Raw genomic sequence first — 25,213 nt, 5'->3', positions numbered from 1 at the left:
ATATCAAAAAGTATCAAAAGAATATATGTGCATATAATCAACACCATATATTAGATAGTGTCATTAATTCAACCAAACCTAACTACAACAGCAGATCTTACCATAATAATGTTTAGCCCATCATATGTAAGAAATTTTTGTAAGAAATTTTTATATATAAAAAATGTTTCACAATATTTTAAAAAGATTTATTTAAAAACACATTAAAATTAATAAATTTATCTAAGCATAGACAGTGAATTATTTAAATTCTGATCATACACCTAAAAATGGCAACTAAAATGTTTCCATCAACTAGAGACTTTACATCAAGGCCTAAGGTAACTTTTAAGTTTTAAAATTACCGATATATTACATGATTCGTTTAAGCCTGGTGGAGCAAAGGCGTTCAATAACAGTTGCCACTCCAACTCTTTTATTTCAAGAAGTAAGGGTTGGGGACCACCCCTTATTCCTATATATAGGTATATATATCATATATATAGATATAGATATAGGTATATAGATAGATATATTCATATATATAGATATTCATCTTCTTCTTCTTCTTCTTTCGGCTGCTCCCGTTAGGGGTCGCTAAAGCAGATCAACTGTTTCCATTTCCTCCTGTCCTCTGCATCTTGCTCTGTCACACACCAACCACCTGCATATCCTCTCTCACCACATCCATAAACCTTATCTTAGGCCTTCCTCTTTTCCTGTTACCTGGCAGCTTCATCCTTAGCATCTTTTTCCCAATATACTCTGCATCCCTTCTCAGCACATGTCCAGACCAGCGTAATCTTGCCTCTCTGGCTTTGTCTCCAAACCTTCCAACCTGGGCTGACCCTCTAATATACTTATTCCTAATCCTGTCCATCCTCGTCACACCCAGTGCAAATCTTAACATCTTCAACTCTGCCACGTCAAGCTCTGACTCCTGCCTTTTTGTCAGTGCCACTGTCTCCAATCTGTATAACATAGCTGGTCTCACTACCGTCTTGTAGACCATCCCTTTCACTCTTACTGGTACTCGTCTGTCACAAATTACTCCTGACAATCTTCTCCACCCACTCCATCCTGTCTGTACTCTCTTCTTCACCTCTCTTCCACACTCACCATTACTCTGAACTGTTGATCCCAAGTACTTAAACTCATTCACCTTCACCACCTCTACTCCCTGCATCCTCACCATTCCTCTATCCTTCCCCTCATTCACACACATATATTCTGTCTTAGTCCTGCTGACCTTCATTCCTCTTCTCTCTAGAGCATATCTCCACCTCTCCAGGGTCTCTTCCAACTGTTCCCTACTCTCACTACAGATCACAATGTCATCTGCAAACATCATAGTCCATGGGGACTCCTGTCTGATCTCGTCTGTCAACCTGCCCATCACCATTGCAAATAAGAAAGGGCTCAGAGCTGATCCTTCATGTAATCCCACCTCCACCTTAAACGCATCTGTCACTTCCACTGCAGACCTCACCGCTGTCACACTACCCTCGTACATATCTTGTACCACTCTTACATACTTCTCTGACACTCCCAACTTCCTCATACAATACCACAACTCCTCTCTAGGCACCCTGTCATATGCTTTCTCTAAATCCACAAAGACACAATGCAACTCCTTCTGACCTTCTCTGTACTTCTCCATCAACACTCTCAGAGCAAACATCGCATCTGTAGTGCTCTTTCCTGGCATGAAACCATACTGCTGATCACTAATAATCACCTCCCTTCTTAACCTAGCTTCCACTACTCTTTCCCATAACTTCATGCTGTGACTGATCAGTTTAATCCCTCTGTAGTTACTACAGCTCTGCACATCACCCTTATTCTTAAAAATCGGTACCAAAACACTTTTTCTCCATTCCTCAGGCATCCTCTCACTTTCCAAGATTTCATTAAACAATCTAGTTAAAAACTCCACTGCAATTTCACCTAAATACCTCCATGCTTCCACAGGTATGTCATCTGGACCAACAGCCTTTCCATTCTTCATCCTCGTCATAGCTATCCTTACTTCCTCCTTGCTAATCCACTGCACTTCATGATTCACTATCCGCACATCATCCAACCTTCTCTCCCTCTCATTCTCTTCATTCATCAACCCCTCAAAGTACTCTTTCCATCTGCTCAACACACTCTCCTCGCTTGTGAGTATGTTTCCCTCATTATCCTTTATCACCCTTACCTGCTGCACATCTTAACTAGCTCGGTCCCTCTGTCTAACCAGTCGGTACAGGTCCTTTTCTCCCTCCTTAGTGTCCAACCTTTTATACAACTCTTCATACGCCTTACCCTTAGCCTTCGCCACCTCTCTCTTTGCCATGCACCTCATCTCCTTATACTCTTGTCTACTTTCTTCATCTCTTTGACAATCCCACGTCTTCTTCGCCAACCTCTTTCTCTGTATACTCTCCTGTACTTCTTCATTCCACCACCAGGTCTCCTTGTCCTCCTTCCTCTTTCCAGATGTCACACCAAGCACCCTTCTAGCCATCTCTCACTAGCTCTGCTGTAGTTACCCAGCTATTCGGTAACTCTTCACTGCCACCCAGTGCCTAAAAATATATATATAGATATATATATATATATATATATATATATATATATATATATATATATATATATATATATACACACATATATTTATTCATATATATGTATATATATATATACACACACACACACACACACACACACACACACACACACACACACACACACACATGTATACCAGTAGGATCTATCACTATTCCACTAGATGTCATGGCCCATTAGATCAGAATGACAGATAATGATATTCATTTTTCTGCCTGACTTAGAATTTCTGGAGCTCTTACTAGATGTTATGAATCTTTATTGTTTGACGTAGGATTTGTTTGTGACTTGAGTTTCATTGCTGTTGGACCTGCAGATCATGCATTTTTGTTTAGTTTTGTTCTTTTTTTTTTCACCAGGTGCTAAAACCTGGAAAGTAGAATACCTGTCAGGTAATGGCAAGGGCCATAAATCACTACATATGAGTAGTGCTAAAGACTTAAATACATGTAATTAATCTGAGTAAATCCAGAGCTTAGGGAAAAGAGGCACAGAAGATTTGTTAGAAGGAGGAGAAGATACAGAAGACAGGGAATGGGAAGTAGACTATGAAAATGTTAAAAGAAATTTGGAAACTTGACATTTTAAATGAAATGTTAAACAGTAAATAATAATATGGAAATAGAAAGCCCAATGGTAAAGAAATATGGTAGCTAACTGCCACTGGCAGCCTAAGTTTGAGAATGGCTCAGCCTACTGGTAGGGCTAGCTGGGATAGAGAGGATAGATAGGATGATGTAACTAATTGGCCAGCTGTCATATACAATGATGGGTGAGAGGAAACCCAATGTGTGGGTAGCCCCAGGTGGAGACCAGGAGCTTCAAGAGAACATCTCAAGCTTAAAACTGGGGGCAGTAATGATGCCAGTGATGTCCTGATATCACTGAATTAACCACCTTTACAGGTGGAGAAATCAACCAGCTGAATCCCAAATCTACATGCTCCTCAAAGAACAGTCCTGTCCTTCCATTACCTCCAGCCTCTTCAGATGACCCCCAGTTACCCTCTAAGAAATCTTAACTACTCTGGTCCACTTCTTCAATGTCCCAGAACCAGACCATTGCACTAACCATGCCTTCTCTACCCTAGGCATAAACTCTGGGACTCCCTGTCTAACGGTATTAAAGACCTCCATTATTTTGTGCTAAGCTTAAAGATCATCTTATATCCGAGTCAATTTGCAAATGCTTTCCCTCTGGACTCATCACTTCCCCTGCACTAGTCAGGCACCTTTGTTTTCTTCATGTTATTTCTCTGCACTAATATGTCACATCTCTTCTAATTTGTTTATATTGTATATGGGTGATTTCTGTGTGCCGTACTTTTGTTATCTTTTCCACTTTGTGCTCTATCACTTCACTATTTCACTGTCTTCTTCTTCTTCCTCTTCCCCCTTACCCTTAACAGCCCTTCCTGTTGTCACTTGTACCGTATAATTTATTATTATTGCTGTTATTAGCTCATTGCTTATCTTCACACAGCATTTTGTTTGCATTCATAATACTTCTTGTTAACTTGCTTGTCTGCTGTCTTTTATGTTCGTCTGGGCTGAGAATAAACTAGGTCCATTTGGATCAGTGCTTTACCCTTGTTATCAAGTCGAGTAAATAAATAAATAAATAGCTGTCAGGCTCCATACTCACTACTTTCCACCTTACTGAGAGTTACCGTTGAGGTTCACTTCCTGTGGAGTCAGGGGCCCACCTGACAGAGGTTCACATCCAGGGTAGTCAGAAAGGAGTAATTGGGAGATCCAGGGATGATCATGTGTACAGGCCTTTGGGAGGAAATTGCTTGAGGCTGTGTCAGGTTGGGGGACAATATTAAAAAAAACAAATAATTGGAAATTCCAGAGAAAAGAGAAAGTTACACATTGGTTATCCAAAAGTAGTATTATAATACAAAGATTCTGCTTCTGCATCAGAAAATAGACAGCAGTGAAGCACCAGTAGTGTGTAACACTGCTCCTAGGGTAGTCAATGAAAGAATATTTTTTTCTGTTGCTTGTCTTATAAAAATGACTGTAATGGGTTTCAATATTATCTTCACCAGCATAGAAGAATGTGAGACATACAGTGAAAAAGAGTACACCTATCATGATCCATACTCTGTAGGTAAAGGCAGAGAAAGCAATAATTGAGTCCACACATTCTGTGATATTTGTCATAGAATGCCTATAAAAGGGGCTGCAATCAAGTGCAAATAACAATGAATGTACTCCAGTTCTGGTGTTTAAATTATTTCCAAGTAAACATACATAACTTTATGAAAAAAACGTCTCATATAAAAACTGCAAAAAAATTAATATTCTTTCTTTCGCTCTCTAAGCTGGAATTGATTATGTGGGTATCAGTCGAAACCTCGATTTTGCACCTGGTGTCACCATGCAGACATTCCGTGTGACCATCCTCGATGATCTGGGGCAGCCAGTACAAGAGGGACTGGAAACATTTGAGCTAGTCCTACGCATGCCTATGAATGCTGTGCTTGGAGAGCCTAGCAAAGTAACCATCACCATTAATGACTCCATTTCTGACTGTAAGTATACATTAGCATTCACATATAAGCTTCTTATTTGGAAAACAGCTAGGAAATATGTCTATAACTATGAAGTGTAGCACACTCTGTTATGTATTTTTCTTTGCATTTATTTGTATTACAAAAAAGGTCTGCCATCATAATCCAGTGCACTGCACCCTTTTAACCAAGAAATATTTTTATCACATTAGTACAACATTGTGAATATCATAATTAATGTGTCCATATACCATTTTTCCCACTATGGTATTAGTTACTTAGGTTTGGATAACTGCCTACTTAGGTTTGGATAAAAATACTGCAGATTCAGTGCTGCAATTAAGTTAAAGCAGAACAAAAGTGCTATATGAGGTCTGTCTTTCGGGCACTGTTGGCTTGAGTGGGACAAGGCAGTCCATAGTAGTGCTACAGGCATGATAACAAGCACAGTGTGATCTTTGTTATACAAGTTAATGATCTGACTATGTGATGGCCATCAGACCGATGCTCACTAAAAAAGTATTTGCAGATGAGGGGCCAACAAGGCAGGCTGCTCATCAGAAGTGGGAAACCTGATCTTATGAACTTATACACTTTGAAAAATAAAATATGATTCAAACACAAAACACTGAATTCTGAAATTTGCCTTTGCATACTAAAAGGTGTTTTGCAAGGAGGGTCACCTCCGTGTACTCCCAGTGTAGGAGGCCGCACCTGCTACCATTATATGTATGCAAACTCTGAGTTGCTGCACCTTGGGGACAGGGGAATACTTTAAGATACCACAGTCAGAATTTGTATATGCTCCCCTGATTCACATAGTTAGTTTCTGTTTTGAGGATTACAGTTAAGGACTTCAGAATTTCCATGGGAATTCTGCAAGGCAGATGTTGGCAATGACTTGCCAAGTGCCAAGATAGGGATAAAGAACTACAAACACCAAACACCAGGGCCAGTCATCATACCGGAAAGTAAAGGGAGACACTCTAACAGATGTAAAGAAGACAGGCAGGAAACAGAGTGCAGTACTGCATAGCATAAGAGGGGTGGTATGCAGTAAAATGAATCTGGACTCAAAACATAACACAGGACAGAAAAGAAAACCCAGGGATGGTGCAGGGAGCAGTAACAGAATTATCAAAAGGAGAAGTGCAGAGATACAAACAACCCCAGCCATACTATATATCTCATCTGAGCATTGTAGGCATTATGGGACAAGGTATTCACTGTGGAAGTGAAGACAGGAGATGCATTCTACCACACTACCCAGCATGCAACACATGTATTATTATCAGAAATTTTAAACCAGATGTCATTATTTCTGACAGTTTGAAAAATAGTAATTGTCAGAAAAAAATAAATTCTGAAACTTGCAATTATACTTTTAAAGCTTAAAGTTCCCCTGGACCCCTACTGATATTAAATGAGAGGTTATGCCCTTTACACTCCAGCTACTTAAGTACAGTAACCCCAAGATTGCTGTACTTATTGTAGGAGAAATACACTGAAATACTGCAATATTGGGGGTTGTGTACATTCCTCCATTCACACAAAAGTTCACACTATTCTGAGAATAACTATTACTGTCTGTGGATTTTCAGTGGGCAGGCTCCAGACACAGAATTCTGATACTAGCACTTGAGGCTTCCCACATCCTATGAATGCCATGCAGATTATTATGCACTGGTGATAACAGACAGACAGTCAGGCAGTAAATTCTGTCCACTCCATTACCACATATAAACAAACAGAAGGTCAGTGAAGGGGAAGGAAAAATAGTGGTGCTCACAACTGCAGGAAACCTCCCAGAATGTTCTGATAGAACAAAAGTGAAAGAGACATCTGCCTTTAAGTTATACATATACTGCCATGTGACAACAGTATGATGGCATGCTTCCTCAGTGCCAACAAGGAGGGCAGCCTGCACAGCCACATCTGAGGTACTGATATGGAGATACATAACTGCTCTTACATTGTAGCATCTTCTTTAATTGCTATCTTCAATAAGTGCATTTGTAGTAAACTAAATAAATGTACATGTGCTCCCTCTACTCTCTTCTGGACCTGCTCAATGCCGTATACAAATGATATCAATCGTTTGCAGACAACCACACTCTGAACCCATATAAGAAACTGTGGAAACTACCTTAATATGAAATACTCACCCATCTAGTTACTTTCATACAAACATTTTGTTAAAGTTGTTATGGCTCCAAACTCAAATATCCTTCCCTGACTCTATGGACACATATCATCCAGGCTTAGAAATGTATTTTCTGTCTGTAGTGAAGTATGTGAGATTCAGAAATTCTTTTATTGCAGATTCACGTCTCGTCTGCTGTTTTTAGAAACCTCACATATTTTGATTAATTCTAACAGTACTTTGTTGAGAAGCTGCAATTGTATACACATATATATATATATATATATATACATATATATATATATATATATATATATATATATATATATATATATATATATATATGGGTCTATATTAAAACAGTGAACGATGTTTCATCTACCCTTTTTCAGCGAAAGCTGAAAATGTTGACACCTCAGAACACGATTTCTTTCTTAGGGAAAGAAATCGCTGTTTCAACCAAAAAATAAACACTTCCAAACACTTACACATGTACCTTAACCCTAATTCTACCCCCCCAAAAAAGTAGACAGCTGAAAACACAAATGCACGAAACTCAACCATACATCTAACGCAAAAAAAGTAAGCATTTTAAAACATATGCACTTACCTTAACTCGCACCCTAACCCTAAGGTCAGCAACTCTTGCACATTTACGTAAACAGTTCCAAACACATACACACTTACCTTAACCCTAATTCTACCACCCCAAAACAAAAGTAAACAGCTTAAAACACATATGCACTTAACTAAACCGTACATCTAACGCAAAAAAGAACAGTAAACACTTTCATACATATGCACTTACCTTAAGCTGCACCCTAACCCTAAGGTCAGTAACTGTTGCACATTTACGCTCAGGAGCTATACCGGACAAGGGACCACACTACAGTGCAGAACACGGCAAAGCAACAAAGCAGTCAAGTGACTTCTTTCCTAGGGAAAGAATTTGCTGAACAGCCGCTTCGCTGTTTTGCCTGTTCGCTCTTTAGGTGTCGATGAAAACGCATTTGACAAAATGCGTTTTCGTCATTCTAATAGGAACCCATATATATATATATATATATATGTGTGTATGTATTTTTTTTTGCATTGATCTCATGACTCAGACCGTATGGTTGTGCACAATGCATCTTCTGACTTTAGAAAATTATGTAAAAAGAATGATGAAATATTAACCCTGTTGCTGATTTAAGAACTCATATATGCAAATGTTTTGCACTACTTTAGAGATGTGCATCAAAGTTTAATAATAATTTGTCTTTTACTGCTAAATTGCATTCTCCACATTTGGAAAAAAATTGTAACAGAGCCTGTTGGTTTACTATGACAACCCTAAAACCCACAATCTTGAAAATTAAAATCCTGGGACTATAATATTGAAAGACCAAAATGGTGAAGATCACAATGTCTAAAAGTCTCAACTACTGAATCTCCCTACTTTTTTAATTTCTCCATATCTTTGGGGTTTTTAATACCATGACAGGAATGGATCCAATTCTTAAGTCAAATTACGATTAAAGTTCATGAAATTAGTATTGTTTCAATCTTTGATGTCAGCCAAAAGTGCTCTTCGCAGCACCTGCAATGTGCCCAGTAATGACTCCTGTAATTCATATGGAGTTACATGTATCGGTAAAATATCTAAATATAATTGTAGATTCTTTTTTTATAAGACCCATTGCTCCTACTGCTATTGGAACTGTCTGGGTATCTTTCTTCCACATTGCTGTCGTTTCTGTCTGCAGATCCTGATATTTTATGACTTTGTGTGTCTCTCTGTACGCAAGACACTGTAGTCACTGGGTATGGTGATTTCAATGGTCCACTATATCTGGTTTTCTGAAATGCTGGTAATGGGTGATCCCATGTGATGCAAACTTCATAATTTTCTACCAGTGTGGATATAGGAATGTGTTTTAGCATTAGTCAGGATGTAAACCCAGGAATGAGTGCTAACCTGTGTCCCATCGAGGGGCAAGTCTGGGGAGTTCAATATTGTGGTCTTCAGCAGTTTGGTCTTTCTATATTATGGTCTCAGGATTTTGGTTTTCAGGATTGTGATGTTCTTCGTCTTCCCTTGCTGCAGTCCTGACTATTGGGTATAGTCCGCGTCCCAGTCGGCCCGAATACCAGAGTATAAGGCTGACGTCGGTCATGGCGCCTTAGACTGACGTCAGTACGTCAGGGTACTAATGCGCATGACCGACGTCATTTCCTCAGTCTTTTTTGCCGCATGGTCCGATGCAGAAGCAATTTTGCGAGTGCAGGTTGGCGTTCTGAGATTTTCCGAACCGGAGTTTCAGACCGAAAACAGAGTTGGCTAAGTAGCGTTGGGAACATTTTGGTTTTTTCTTGCCTCAGTATTTAACCGGATGTCAGAAAAAGTGAATAACTGTATTTCTTGTGGGAAGCAGATACCGCATAGGGATTATCATACATTGTGTATACCTTGTTTGGGGCCTGAGCACACGTTGTTGGTTGCCGCTCTTGTGCTAGATTTAACAAGCGCACTATTAAGAGGAGGCTTGATTGTGCTAGGTTAGTGTTTGGGAAGCGTTGCAATTATAATATGCCGTCGGATGCTCCGGCGCCTGCTTCATCCAAGAAGCGCAAGGACAAAACAGTGAAGCCTAGGGTGAGGAACGGCAGTCCCGGACGTCGGTCCTTTAGAAGGCTCAGGGGAGCCAGAGGTTTTGCCAGGAGTCTCTATGGAGTCTCAGGCAGACTTTACTGTTACAGGATGTGCCTCTCAGGAGGTAGGCCAGGCTGAGGGGCTTCTCAGGTAACTGTTCTTCCCTCTCTTCCCAAGGTAGTTAGGGCCTCTCCTTCTGTTGCCAAAGCTTCTTTTAGAGGTAGGCCAAGTTCAGCTTCTGTGGGGGCTTCTCCTAGCATTTCGGGCTCTGTGCCTAAGAAACATATGCTTAAAATGGCAGAAGATTTGATTACTCTGATTAGAGGTTCTATGCCCCACCTGATAAGAGGCCTAGGGTGGAACAGGAGTTTGATAGTTTTGAACAGTGTTCACAGGCTTCAGAGTCTTCTGTGGAAGACTTGCAAGAGTTTCCTACTTATTCTGATTCTGATGTGGATGATTCCACTCCTTCAGCTTCTCCTCCTGAGGATTTTTCATTTTCAGAGACTCTTCCTCCATGAGGGAGCACTTTAAATGGGAAGGCCAAGATTACTCTGACTCCAGAAAAAGGCTTAGGGAATTCTTGTTTTGCCCCAGCATAGGCCCTTAGCTATTCCTCCTGTGTTGAATGTGGTGGAGGATGTTTTGCAGAGGCTTCTCTGAACCCTGACTCCTTGCCTCCTGCTCCTGTTAAGCCTGATAGGTATTATAGGGTGCCCGAAGCTCATAAGTATTTGTTTAAGAGTCCCAGGGCGGACCCAGAAACTGTTTCTCAGGGGCCTAAAGGTGTTAAAGCTTCTGTGGTTAAAAATCCTGTACCCTCTGATAAAGAGGCAAGGGCTTTGGATAGGTGGGGTAAGAAAGTATATACTTCTTCCACTCTAGCCATGAGGCGTTGAATTGTCAGTTTCATATGCTGAAATATCAAAATTATCTCCTTTCACAATTGAAATCTAAGGTGGATGCTTTGGCGGAAGGTATTGAGTGTAAAGAATTGCTGGATTTGGTTCATGTGTCTGAACAAGTGGGTAAGCATTCTTTGCAGTGTGGTTTTGATGCTGTTCAGGCCTCCTCGAGGTGGCTGCTACTAGTTCTGTTCTTCGCAGACATGCCTGGTTGAAGGATCAGAATTTAGCTGAGCATGTTAAGACTAGGATTTTGGATGCTCCTTTACAGTCTGATGTGTTGTTTGGACGCCTGTGGAAGCAGTTTTAAAGAAAATGGAGGACAAAGCTAAGTCTATGCAGACTGTTAAAGATTTTGCAGGTGCAGCCTCAGTTTAGTAGAAATTGGCCTGCTAAGGGGTGGACATATCCTGCTTATGGTTCCCAGTCTAGGGGTAGGTCTAGACGTGGTAGGGGCAGGGCTCCAAGGTTCGTTTAGGCCTAGATCAGACAGTTCACCTGCTCAGACTTCTGGTGAGGGCAGGGGTCAGTCCTTTCGTAAGCAGAACCAATGACCTGCCTTTTCAGCTGCCAGTGGACTCTCGTCTGGCAGCTCCTTTGGGAGGAAGATTGTCTCTTTTCAAAGGAAATTGGGATTTAATCACTCAAGACAGATGGGTGCTGGATATTATTCATCACGGTTACAGATTTTATTTCCACACAATGCCCCCTTTCAAAGGCATGCCAGATGTTCCTCCTCCACAAAGAAAAGAGGCTCACAAGCAAGTTTCTCAGTTACTCCAGATAGGGGCCATTCAGCCAGTCCCTGTATCAGAAAGGGCTTGGATTTTATTCTCGCCTGTTCCTAGTACCAAAGAAGGGGAACACGTGGAGACCAATTCTGGATTTATCTATCCTCAACACTTATCTGGACATTCCCAAGTTCAAGATGTTGACGTTACAGCAACTGTTACCTCTGCTGGGCAAGGATCACTGGATGGTAACTTTGGATCTCAAGGAAGCTTACCTTCATGTGCCTATAAGGCTAAGTTGCAGAAAGTATCTGCGGTTTCGAACTGGAGATTTTCATTATCAGTTCTCTGCATTGCCCTTTGGCTTATCTACTGCCCAGAGTATTCACAAAGGTTCTGGCTCAGTGATAGCTTACTTCAGGCTTCAAGGCATTCAAATCTATCCTTAAATAATAGGGACCTGGGGACCCGAGTTGACAGTAACCTCTCTTTTGACACTCACATTGCCAAAGTGGCTAGGAAGACCTTTCTACATTGCCCACCTGATCATGAAGGGATTCACATCCAGATCAGAGAGGTCATTGTACCCCTGTACTCTTCACTTATCGGACCAATGATTGAGTATAACGCCCCATTCGGAATGTACCTTACCCGCCACCTGCAGCAGTTGGAAAGACCCCAAAAGTTCCTCACCAAAAGGATAAAGGCTCAAACATATGTCATACGATGCCCGACTGAAGAAACTCCAGCTCTATTCAGTCGCATACCGTCTGCTCAGAGGTGATCTGTGCCTGACATACAAGGCCATGTCCAACCCGGAATTAATGGACATGCTCCACCTCAAAAAATCCAAATCCACCAGAGCCACGAGAGCAAGAGACTTAAACCTCAACAAGTATATAAATAGGACGTGCTGGAGGGACAGATTCATCACCCAGAGACTCCCTACACTATGGAACAGAATCCCAGTCCATGTGAGGCAGAGCCCCTCACTGACTCTGTTCAAGAGAAATCTTGACGAGTGGATGGGAGATCGTAGGTTTACCCCGGGAATCATCTCTGTATCACTGCTGGACAGAGGCACAGCAAACTAATGGGTATAGTATTCTCATCCTAAGGGGAAAGCCACACACACTCTGGCTAGGCTTATAAATGCCCTAGGGCAGATAGCCTAGTATGAACCTATGAACCTATGAACAGCCGCTTCGCTGTTTTGCCTGTTCGCTCTTTAGGTGTCAATGAAAACGCATTTGACAAAATGCCGCCGCTCTAATCGTTAGGAACCCATATATATACATATATATATATATATATATATATATGTATATGTGTATATACATATATATATATATATATATATATATATATATATGTATGTATGTATTTTTTTTTTTGCATTGATCTCATGACTCAGACCATATGGTTGTGCACAATGCATCTTCTGACTTTAGAAAATTATGTAAAAAGAATGATGAAATATTAACCCTGTTGCTGATTTAAGAACTCATATATGCAAATGTTTTGCACTACTTTAGAGATGTGCATCAAAGTTTAATAATAATTTGTCTTTTACTGCTAAATTGCATTCTCCACATTTGGAAAAAAATTGTAACAGAGCCTGTTGGTTTACTATGACAATCCTAAAACCCACAATCTTGAAAATTAAAATCCTGGGACTATAATATTGAAAGACCAAAATGGTGAAGATCACAATGTCTAAAAGTCTCAACTACTGAATCTCCCTACTTTTTTAATTTCTCCATATCTTTGGGGTTTTTAATACCATGACAGGAATGGATCCAATTCTTAAGTCAAATTACAATTAAAGTTCATGAAATTAGTAATGTTTCAGTCTTTGATGTCAGCCAAAAGTGCTCTTCGCAGCACCTGCAATGTGCCCAGTAATGACTCCTGTAATTCATATGGAGTTACATGTATCGGTAAAATATCTAAATATAATTGTAGATTCTTTTTTTATAAGACCCATTGCTCCTACTGCTATTGGAACTGTCTGGGTATCTTTCTTCCACATTGCTCTCGTTTCTGCCTGCAGATCCTGATATTTTATGACTTTGTGTGTCTCTCTGTACGCAAGACACTGTAGTCACTGGGTATGGTGATTTCAATGGTCCACTATATCTGGTTTTCTGAAATGTTGGTAATGGGTGATCCCATGTGATGTAAACTTCATAATTTTCTACCATTGTGGATATTGGAATGTGTTTTAGCATTAGTCAGGATGTAAACCCAGGAATGAGTGCTAACCTGTGTCCCATCAAGGGGCTAGTCTGGGGAGTTCAGTATTGTGATCTTCAGCAGTTTGGTCTTTCTATATTATGGTCTCAGGATTTTGGTTTTCAGGATTGTGTTTCCAAGATTGTCACAGTAAACTGAGCATGCCAATATGATCTGAAACTATCTATACAGCCATATGTTTGCAAATGATTATTTAAGTGCCTATCTAAGTGAAACAGTTGTTTACAATACAGTTACCAGTAAGTAAATGTTAAGTTGGTATGATTATTATGTTAGTTATATTATATCTGCTGCTCTAATTTAATGATTCTATCTTTTCTCTGTGACAAATACACTATTTTTCTCTGCTTGCAGTACCAAAGGTACAATTCAAAGAACCCCAATACATTGGGAATGAGAAGGAAGGACAGGTAACAGCTGTTGTATACCGTAGTGGGGATATTAATTATAAATCTACAGTGCGCTGCTATACACGTCAAGGAACGGCCCAGGTTATGATGGATTATGAAGAGATGCCTAATACAGATGCATCCATTATCACATTCCTGCCAGGTGAGCAGATTTATAGATCCAGTATGTCTATGTTTCATGAAAAATATCATTTTTATAGCACAGTATGCTCTAATGGAAATATAAAGGTTTTCAAACTGAGGGCAAGTCATTATTTAATGACTGGAAACAAAAATCTGTAATAAATGATTTGCAAAGTAGCTTGCTAGATTTAGCAGACCTATATAAAATATGCAGATATCCAGTTTTAATAATTATACTTTCCATTTCATTTGTATAATAGCAGAAGGAGTAATTTATCCTCTTTAGTCTACCCTTCAAATGAATTTAAGAATGTACTTTCTATCCCTCTCTTCTCCAGAGTCTTTCATCACCTGTCCCATACTTTAGTAAATGGCACCATGGATTACCTCTATCAGTCTTCAAGTAATCCCTTCTCTGGGACCCCTTCTTGTTAGGAAATACTTTTGCAAAGTCGCACAATCTGCCGCTTATGCCCCCTCCTCTGTTTGCCATTCCCATTCAGGGTGGCCCATCCACATCTCTTCAACATGACCTTGCACACTTGCACACCCTCACAATATATATATATATATATATATATATATATATATATATACATATATATATATATATATATATATATATATATAGGTTTACTATTGTTTATTCTAACAGAAAAACATTTTCCGTTCAAATAAATGAATGGTAATACCGAAAGTAAAAACATATTATGTACACAATGTCGAACCAAATGCTCGACGCATTTGACTCGACATTGTTGTCGAAACCACCACGTGATAGTTGTATAGGAGCTAATGTAAATCAAACTCACACACCCCCTACTTACATATTCTAACTCCGAGATCGCACTACAGTGGGGATGTGGATGAATTTCCACTCTCCACTGTACCGCGATCTCCATGCAGATAGTCTAATTCCACTTATGCGAATGCAGTTGTGCATTCGCATAAGTGGAGTCGACAATCTGGTTCAAAAGTGCTTGTGCGTTCAACATTCTGTTTTTCGGCACATTGCAGTCGACAGAATGTCGTTTGCACAAACAATAGTAAACCATATATATATATATATATATATATATATGTGTGTATATATATATATATATATATATATATATATGTGTGTATATATATATATATATATATATATATATATATATATATATATATATATATACGATATATAGATATATATATATATATATATATATATATATATATATCCAAATAGCTAAAAAAGACCAAATTAAAAAAAAAAAAGAACGCGACGGAAAAAGAATACCAGGCAGCAATAGCATACAACTTCTTTAATTTCCGCTTTCGTCACTCGACTTCCTCAGAATACAACAAAACGTAACAAATCAAACACTTATATACCTTTTTCACTGTGCTTCCGTATGTGGATTTTTATATATATATATATATATATATATATATATATATATATATATACTCACACAGTATGTATACCATCTCTGCTGTTCTGTAGTATGAAGAGTGCATCCTCTTGTGACAGTGTTTTCTCAGTCCCACATAGCCTTCTAGTTTCTTTTTCTCGATTCCTTCCAGCAGCCTGATGACCATCTCAGAGCTGCATGCAGTATATATATATATATATATATATATATATATATATATATATATATATATATATATATATATATATATATATATATATATATACATAAAATAACTACACTGAAAGATACCATACCCAGGATCAACCCTTGCGATGTTCCACTAGTCACTTGGCTTACTCCTGACATAGTCTTTCTCAACATAACCTGTGTCCTACCCTTCAGCCTCACTATAAACCAGTTCCCCATGCAGCCCTTTTCTATCTTCTGCAGTTTTCACAGCAGCCACCTGAGTGGTAGTGAGTCAAAGGCTTTGCTGAAGTCTGAGTAGAGCACATTGGGACTTCCTTTGCAAGATCACCTATAAGCCTGTCATAAAACTGGGGGTCAGGTTCAATAGATATCTCCTTCTGGCCATGGATCCATGTCAGCTCCTGTCTTGAACATTGTGCTCCTCCAGATCTCCTGTTATGATTTCGCCTGCTACTGCTGTAAACCTGACAGATATGTGGTTCCTGGAATAGTTCCTGCTCCCTTCGTTGTACAAGAGTACCATTTTTACTATCTTATATTCCTCCAGCACTTTATTAGTGGCCGATCATCCATTGAAGATATTCATCAAAAATCTGATACTGCCCACCACACTAGTGAAATTCTTGAAAACCCTGCAATGTAGCACAGTGGGTTCCTGTACCTTATCCATTATTAGGAAAGCAACATCAGTCTCCAGCTATTCCTTCTCTATCTTTGTTTCCATGCATTATCTCTCTCCCCACTCTTCCGTAACTCTGTCCCAAAACTTCAAGCTCCCTTCCCTTTGTGAACTTGATAGGAAAGTGGCCTTTCAATATTTCTGTATTTTTCTGTCATCCCATACCTTGCTAAGCCTTGTCATATCTGTCCCTTCTTTCTTCCTTTTTAATACGTACCTAAAAAGCCTTTGCTTCCCTTCTTGACCCCTTCTGACAAGGATGTCATCACTTATAACTTTACTGTCCTTAACATCTTTGTCACCCTTCTGCTTGCCTTCCTACACTGAGCCTTCACTGCCTCCCCAATTTTTCCTTCCACTTTTTGCATGGCCTCTCTTTTCTGTAAATGATAGGTTTGCCTTCCTTTGTGATCTTGATAGCAATCTCCTCTTTTTCTTTATGCATTTTTATTTACTTCTTCCGCCAACCTTTCTCCGGGTCCTAGAGTATCCCATCCCTCATATCTTCCCATAACTTGCTCATAACCTTGACTTGCCTCCAGCCAGTTAACTCATTTTGATCCTGTCCATCATCTCAGCATCATTAACCTGCTGAAATCTCATATATCCCTTCTTATGTATGATAGTCCCTATATGAATAGTTATATTCTGTGAAAAAATAACGAGCACTGGCAAATGTCCAGAGATTTTAGGACAAAAACTATTTCCTAGGTTTCCTCTAATAGTTGTATAAAAGAATTATTGTGTACCTGAAATACCTTAATAATAAATGAAACAGCAGTCCCTTGCACTGGTTGCAGGTATTTTTTCTGCAAAACCTAATGTTTCCATAGAGACTGTCCCACTTTCGGCATTTGAAAAGGTGACATCCCAGTCATCTTTCTGTTTAATTTCTTATCCTTTCCCTGTTTTAAACCACATAGTGGTTTAGTTACCCTATGATTATAGTCCTGTTCTTCATTCTGCCCCTGTCCCTTGCTCTGTCCGAAAGTTTTTCATTTTCCCTGTTGAAGTTCCCTAGAGCTGATACACTATGTCACTATTCCTACACTCCTCCTTCCTCTACTCTAACTGTCAGTACATTTCCTTTTGTTCTGACACTTGTCACTTCACCTGCCTCATGTAATTAACTAGATATATATGGATTGAAAGTCTTCCACACAGAGATGTTTCTTGCACTTTTTTGTTTTTGGACCCAGTATACTTGTTTAGTGGGTTGTTTGAGACTTCGGGGATACCACAGTGATTACTTGTTTTTTTGCGTAATGTTTATTCCCTACATCTGATCTTGCACTTAATGCCCTCCTTTGTATAGGTCACAACTCCTCATTTTGAGTCCTCCTTTCTTTTATTCCTAAGCAGCCTGTCACCTGATTCCGTCACATCCCTCACCTGTCATTTTCCCATCTGTTAGTGATACAAGCAATGTTCACCATTCCTTCCCATGAGACTACTTGCAGCACTTACACCTTCCTTCCTAGACTCTGCTTGTACAGTAATACTTCTCAGCCATGCTTTTAGAATATGTGACATTCCATGTCCATTTTTTCCCTTTGCATAGTGCCTGAGTACCTACCCCTTCTCTGTTTCTCTAACACCCCTCATTCCTTCCATTTTAGAGTTAAGATGCAATTATAAAATTATAACCTCTCCAAATTGATTAGTTTTAAGTGACAGTGTTTCTCCCAAGCAAAGACAGACCCAATGACTGCAACAGACCTGGTATTTCTGCCACTTCACCCCATCCTGCTAGCAATTTCAAGACCCCCCCTTCCTTATGTACTGCAGCAGGTAGTCATTACAGTCCCTCATCTTCTCCTTCCTTGGTATGCTGGCTGATGCCACAAGTAACACTTCTGAGAATGGTAACCCCAAATTCCTTTCTTGAAATCCCCATAACACCCTCTTTTCCCTGTTTTCTGCAACTTGAAATGACTTATCTGACAGACCGTTGCTGCCATCCATGTGTACATGACAACATGTGGTTGTCACTTCTCTTTGCTGATCATTTTAGTCACCTCGTTCCACTTTTTACTAAATTTAAGCTCAGAGAATACTTCATTATAAGCAGGTCTCCCCTGCCTACCTTATTAGGACCATGACTGAGACTGCAGTCACTAAAACTCTCTTCAATATGGCAACAGTGGCTATCCTTTCCTACTTTTCTTTTTGCCAAATGTTTTCATCCTCCTGCATGCAATGTTTCCCACTCCAGTCCTCTTCATTGTGGTCACTAGAAGACACTTGTCTCTCACCACTTTATCCTGACCACTCTCCCTTTCCCCCATCTGAGTAACCCTTTACTTCTGCCTTCTCTTTTGCTCTCCCTAAGTTATTGCACCTGCACTGTCACCTCTGGTTTTGCCTGACCTCTCATCACTAATTGTAACTGCTTATCTCTTTCCTTCCTCTTTGGCTTCCTTCTCCTTATCATCTCATTCTTGGCTGCCTCTTCCTCTTTCTCCATCCCTTCCCTTCCAGTGTTTTATTTATCCTTTATCACCCTGTTTATCTTCACTGCTCATGTGTCTGCTGCTGCATGTGCCTATATTCCTATAATTGCATCTTGCACTGTCCTCCTGTTCTTTGTCTGTCTCCTACTTTTTTTGCACTCTGTCCTGTCTCCTGCCCTTTTACTGTCCCCTCCTATCCAGTCTCTCTCTACTCTTATCACCCAACCTGCTCTCCTCCTGTCATTCCTAGCTCCTGTATTCTCCCTTGAAGCTTCCCAGTCTCCTGCAGACACCACATCTTAGAGCACCCCAAATATCCCTGAGATAAAACTCTGTTCTATACTTTGAGCAACGTACTCATGTGTCTCCGTTCCCCCTCTTCTGACCTGCATTGTTCCATTCCTCCTGGCTTGTTTTTTATTCATTATCATCTAGCTATGCCTTTCATCTCCAAATGGTATCACTAATCAACTTGCCAATAACATTTGCATTCAGTCTCTTCTCCATTTTCTGTCCAGTTCCTACTAAACCTTGGCATTGTTCTTTACTCCTACCCCAACCCCTCCTCTCATGCTCACCCATATGTCCTTCCCCATCACTACATCCTTCTGTTTCCACTGGCAGTTTCCCACATTATTCTGCACCATCTTACTGCCATTTACCTTGCTTTGCCACAGTACCATCTATGGGCAAGGTTCAACTATTACACATTGCTGCTAATGCTCCATGAGGAATTTATTTTAGTTGGCTGAAATTTATTGACAAAATTCATGTGGTCAAGACCATATGATCGACAATTTAAAATATTGAAAACCAGTTACAAAAAAGAAACAGCATTTTAGCTGTGGGCAAGCCCCCCTGCTGATTATGTATACAAACTCAGAGTGCACTACAGTGGGGGAAAGGGTATTTCCCCAATTCCCACTGTACCACTATCTCTGTGCAACTCTGTTTCTTTTTCACAGTTGTTTTTTTATGCCAACCATGGGTAAAGTCAGTATTAACTTTGGACATTTACACAGGGTTATTATACACCACAGCTGGCTTTTAATGACTGTGATTTCTGGGTACTTTATGATAGATTCAGACAGGTGAGCTATGATGCGTGCATATGGATGCCTAAGCAAACATGACCAGAATCACTGCTGCCAATAAACAGCATAGCCTTTGTGGACAAGATGACCTTACTCAACTGTCCTACTGGCTAAAGCAAAAGATAATTATAAATTCCCATGAAAAAGCAATGATATTTAGTACCAAACACAATCTGTCCAATGTACCCACTGACTGACATATAACAATCAATAAACAGATCCCTGTAGAAACAACTTAATATTTCAGATACATAGGTATCTAGTTAGATGAACAACCTAATTTCTTTATCATATTGAAATAATAAAGTCCAAGATTAACTCCTAACTTTTGTCAGCCATGAAAATAAACCACTTCCTCCCCTTTGAAGGTAGAATTGAAACTAGCTAAGGAGTACTTCTCTACCAACTTGAATATGGCCTCTCCCTCATAGTATCAGCTTCTAAGGCAAATCACTTCTGATTGCAAACCTAAGCCAACATTATTTGCAGATTCAGAAAACTAGGCTGCAAGTCAGAACACTGCTATAAAGTGCTCACAAAAGCAGACTGGCTTCCAATCTCTCATGGGATAAAGCTACTATTATGTGCCTTACCATTCAAACTAATGAATCTTCTCCTACTTTGCTAATTATGTACCTTTCTGCAGCTCTTTCTACCATCTTAAATCCCTCACCCCCCCAATATAAATGTCCTGCAGACACATCGAGAAAAACTTACACAGCACCAACCATAGTTTCTCCATCCTCTGCCCACAAGTTCGAAATTCTTGTCAGCTTACCCAAAAGAAAATTCTTCCAGCAAGTATTCTGACATGACCTTAAGCAAAGGTATTTTGACATGCCCCTAAGCAATTCTTGTTCAAAGATGCAATCTGTAAATGTTCTAATGCAAGCACAATCACACAAATTCTCTTAGCTTCCCTGCTTCATTAAGTCTGCCCTGTACCACTACCCTTTAATCAGGCCAATGAATGGACAACTCCTTATCTCTTCAAATGACCATTTTTACTTGTACCTACTAAATATACTTTAAATAAGACTCGCTGCCCTTCCCAACAGAAGCTATTTTCCCTTTTCTTTGAAAGCAATTTAGTTATAATTGTACGATGGCTACAATTTGTGTATTAAACTGAATTTATGTATTACTGCAGTTCCATATCTTCATACATTTATAATTTATTCTTTTGTCATTTCTTATATTTTTCTTTTTTGTACCAGGGCTGAACCTGAAAATGATCCATTGTGACCAGTGTTATACCCAATTAACAAATTGAAATAAATAAAAATAATTAAGTACAATTTGTACTGGAGCATTGTTTAGAAAACACAGCTTCTCAAATGTTGTTGAAGATGTCAGGGTATAGCGACAAGGACTGCTTATGTCAGCTGAGATTTTTCTTTTTTTATTTATACATGTTTACATTGGTGTCATTAGTAGTGTTTAAATATGACACATTTGATTTCATACTACTAACTCTGTCAGTCTGGTTTTGGGTACAGCACATTGCTAATGCAGTTACTATTGTAATGCTAGAACTGACAGTAGAATGGAATTGCCAGCCTTTCTGTAACAGGAGATAACAGATGCATTGTTATCACAATACCAACCTAGCCAATACAACCAAACTCTATTTTTCTTTTCACTACAGGTGAGATTGAAAAGCCCTGCACTGTAACACTTGTGGATGATTCAATATATGAAGAAGAGGAAGAATTCAGACTAGTATTAGGTACTCCCAAAAGTGAATCTACATTTGGAGCTGCCATTGGAGAGCAGAAAGAAACGCTTGTTAAGATCCAGGATCGAGAAGACAGTGAGTACATTTAAACATTAGCGCCCAAGGTCTTTTTTGGTACTTTGGCTCAAAAGTTAGAAGCATAGGTGGTCATTCTGGATTAGCTAGTAAAAAAATATGTTGCACTCTTCTATGACAGAGCCGGTCATCAAGTTCTCTGAGATCAAATACAGCATTCAAGAGCCTCAAGAACCAGGGGAGATTGCAGTGGTAAAGATTCCAATTATACGCCTAGGTGACACTTCCAAAGTGTCTGTTGTACGCATTCACACAAAGGATGGCTCGGCCACATCTGGTGAAGACTATAACCCACATTCTGAAGGTAAAAACAGCTGTTAAGGCTCTTTGTTGTTTTCAGTTATACAGTCGAATGCAAAAAATATACATGTAATTGTCTGTTTTATAGAAATCTACCAAGTATTAAGACATTTTCCTGTGTGTGTAACTGAAATATATATACATGCGCACGTGTATATCTATTTTTACATATATATATATATATATATATATATATATATATATATATGCACATACACACATATGTGTGTGTGTGTGTGTGTGTGTGTGTGTGTGTGTGTGTGTGTGTGTGTGTGTGTGTGTGTGTGTGTGTGTAAACACACAGACATGCATATCACTACCCACACACCTATACATATATATGTGTGTATATCTAGAAAAACAGACAGGCAGATAGTTATAGTTAAAAAGCTGTACATTTATATCATGTGTGTCACCTGTCAGATTAGTAGACAGACATCTATAGATGTAAATCATTTGTGTCATTTGTCTATTTACAGAAAGATCTAATTACAGAAAGATATGTTAGATGAAAACCTGTCTGTAACATTACTTATCAATACCAATGTAAAATCAATGCTTGCCGTAAGTCATTTGTATTTTTTTCAGAAGAAATAACACCAAAAAAATACATCAATAAAGAATGAGCTATCCAGGGAAAGAAAACATGTATTATTTTAAATAATGTGCATTTAATTGTGTAAATTGTATTATGAATTAAGGAATTTAGACACAGTAGTGTACATTATTTGATCTACATGGTAGAAAATAGGAGAGTGTTGTTTAAGTTATGTGCATTTAAAACACATCTGTCTCTATAGTGTTGTAGGTTAAATATCATGGCAGAAACATTAACTAATTATACAAAAATACACACCAGGGCTGCGTCACAAGAAAGGGTAAAAATAACAAGAGTTAGCCATGTAGGAGGAATTTTCTAAAATACGGCAGCTAAAATTTAGTGCATAAAATGTTGACTCTATCTATGGATTGTGAGACAGAGTAAAAAAAAGTAGGTCAAGAGTACCCAGTGTGAGAGGAAGCACTAATAGCTACACAACTGGAAAGTGGCATGTGGTGGTTTCATTGGTAAACATAAAGCTAAACATGCAGTGAGTCAGAGTAGCAATGAAGGCTGGTTGGATACTCTGCTGCCTAGGAGAGATCTCACCAGTTTAAAAACAATGGAAATGCTGTATTCCTCTTGTATGGATAGTTGGGAAAACCTTGCATGCAGCAATATGTGCAGTTCTGGAGAGCTCATCTTTGTAATAACACGTAGTAGAAATAGTTAAGTTGGAAATAAAATAGTATACTCTGCAAAAGGTGACATCTTACTGCTGCTCGACAATACAGAATGTATTATATAGAGTCCTGAGTAAAGGAAGGGTTGACTGATATGTAAGCAAGCTCCTTAATGCCAGCTGTTACAGCCCTGTGCAGTATCATCTCAATAATTAAATACATTTTACATTGGACAGCCAGCATTTTATTTATTTTATTTTACATTTGTTTATCGGGAAAGTCTGACTGGACACGGGTCCTTTTTCAGTGGAGGCCCAGGGACAAAAGCTCCAGTACAGACAAATTTGAGTTTAACAGACATGAAAAAAGGATACAGAAGTAGCAATTACAGACAAAGCATAAGTTAACAAACATTTAGGAATTATTGAATTGATAGCAAATAACAGATGCATAATGAATACAATACTTTTGCCAACATGAGTAAAATGCAATTTAAATGATACAGAAGGCTGCTTTCTTACACGTTATTAATACTAGCTGTGAATTTTTTTTTATTTTTTTTTTACTTTAAAGGGCAACAATAGTTTGTAAGGAGACTAAGAGACTAGGGGAGGTCTATCTTGGAAAACTCTGTCTCATTCAAAGAACAAATCAAGAGTACTTCCATCAGTATCACTCACAAAGCTATAAAGATGTCATGGTTAGGTTCAGAAACAAACTATCAAACTGTTGCAGAGAGCAATAAAAATCCAAACCACCATCAAATATATACATATTTCATTTGTATAACACCAATGATGACATCATATACATTTTCAGTTAAATTACCTACATGTCTAGGCAGAAAGAGGGTAAGTTATTATTCATATTACATGTTCATCTAGGTAGGCTACACCATAGATATACAATAGTTTGCTATATCTGATGAAACCCTTTATGTTTTTGGCAACAAAGTAAGTCCCACTATATGAAAAAATATTTCTAAAGCTACCTGCAATCAATGATATATCATATCAGTTTTAATGGACTGTGTGGTTGTTACCCTTTATTTCATAGTTGTTCATCCATTCTACACTGCCAATTTGTCTAGCCTCTCTCTCTCTCTCTGTCTCTTTCTGTCCTATGTTATCTCACCACCTTTAAAAACTGTTTTGTGTTCTACTAGATACTGTTTCTGTGGGCAACACAGATGACCAACTCATCTCTATTTCTGTTAAAAACGTTTCTACATGCCTACACTAAAATTCCTCCATACATTGTGATTATTGATGTTCCTGTCTTTCTTTCTACAGTAAGGAGGTAGTCCCTCCCTGTTTACATCCATGACTGTTAGTTAAACTGCTGAACCATGGCAGTTTATCTGTGAATAAACTTGCCATCCTTTCATTGCTACAAGGCAGGTCTGCTGATGGAGTAAAAAATGTTAGTTGTGGTCATCGTTTCACCCATGCTCTAACCAGTGCAAAGACTGTAGTCAGGTAATGCCAGAAGTAGGTATATCGTAATGTACGTGTAACCATGTGCTGTGAGAATTGTCATACAAATGTCAGGTATGTGTGTGAAACATCTCTCACTACTGCTTGTCAATACACACTCTGTTTCATGTAATCAGTGGACTGAAGGGTTATATCCTTAAAATGCAGACCCTCTCTTCCTGAGTCTACTCCTGCTGATACAAGTTTGTCTCACTTTGTCATTGTCCACATATACAAATACTTTCATTTATCTGAATC

General features: G+C 39.0%; 1 protein-coding gene across 1 annotated transcript in view; it reads left to right on the top strand.

Moving 5' to 3' along the window:
* Window positions 1-25,213, top strand: part of FREM3 (FRAS1 related extracellular matrix 3) — a 624,923-nt gene that overhangs the window by 466,012 nt on the left and 133,698 nt on the right. The window contains exons 8-11 of the mRNA XM_044062250.1: window positions 4,919-5,128; window positions 14,132-14,329; window positions 21,792-21,956; window positions 22,078-22,260. Of these exons, the coding sequence (XP_043918185.1) occupies window positions 4,919-5,128; window positions 14,132-14,329; window positions 21,792-21,956; window positions 22,078-22,260 (756 nt within the window). The remainder of the gene's footprint in view (window positions 1-4,918; window positions 5,129-14,131; window positions 14,330-21,791; window positions 21,957-22,077; window positions 22,261-25,213) is intronic.

Source organism: Protopterus annectens, chromosome 2.part1, assembly GCF_019279795.1.
Source record: "Protopterus annectens isolate FY-2018-M chromosome 2.part1, PAN1.0, whole genome shotgun sequence".
Lineage (NCBI taxonomy): Eukaryota > Metazoa > Chordata > Ceratodontiformes > Protopteridae > Protopterus > Protopterus annectens.
The sequence above is the reverse complement of the archived record's forward strand: the minus strand, read 5'-3'. Positions and strand labels throughout refer to the sequence as shown.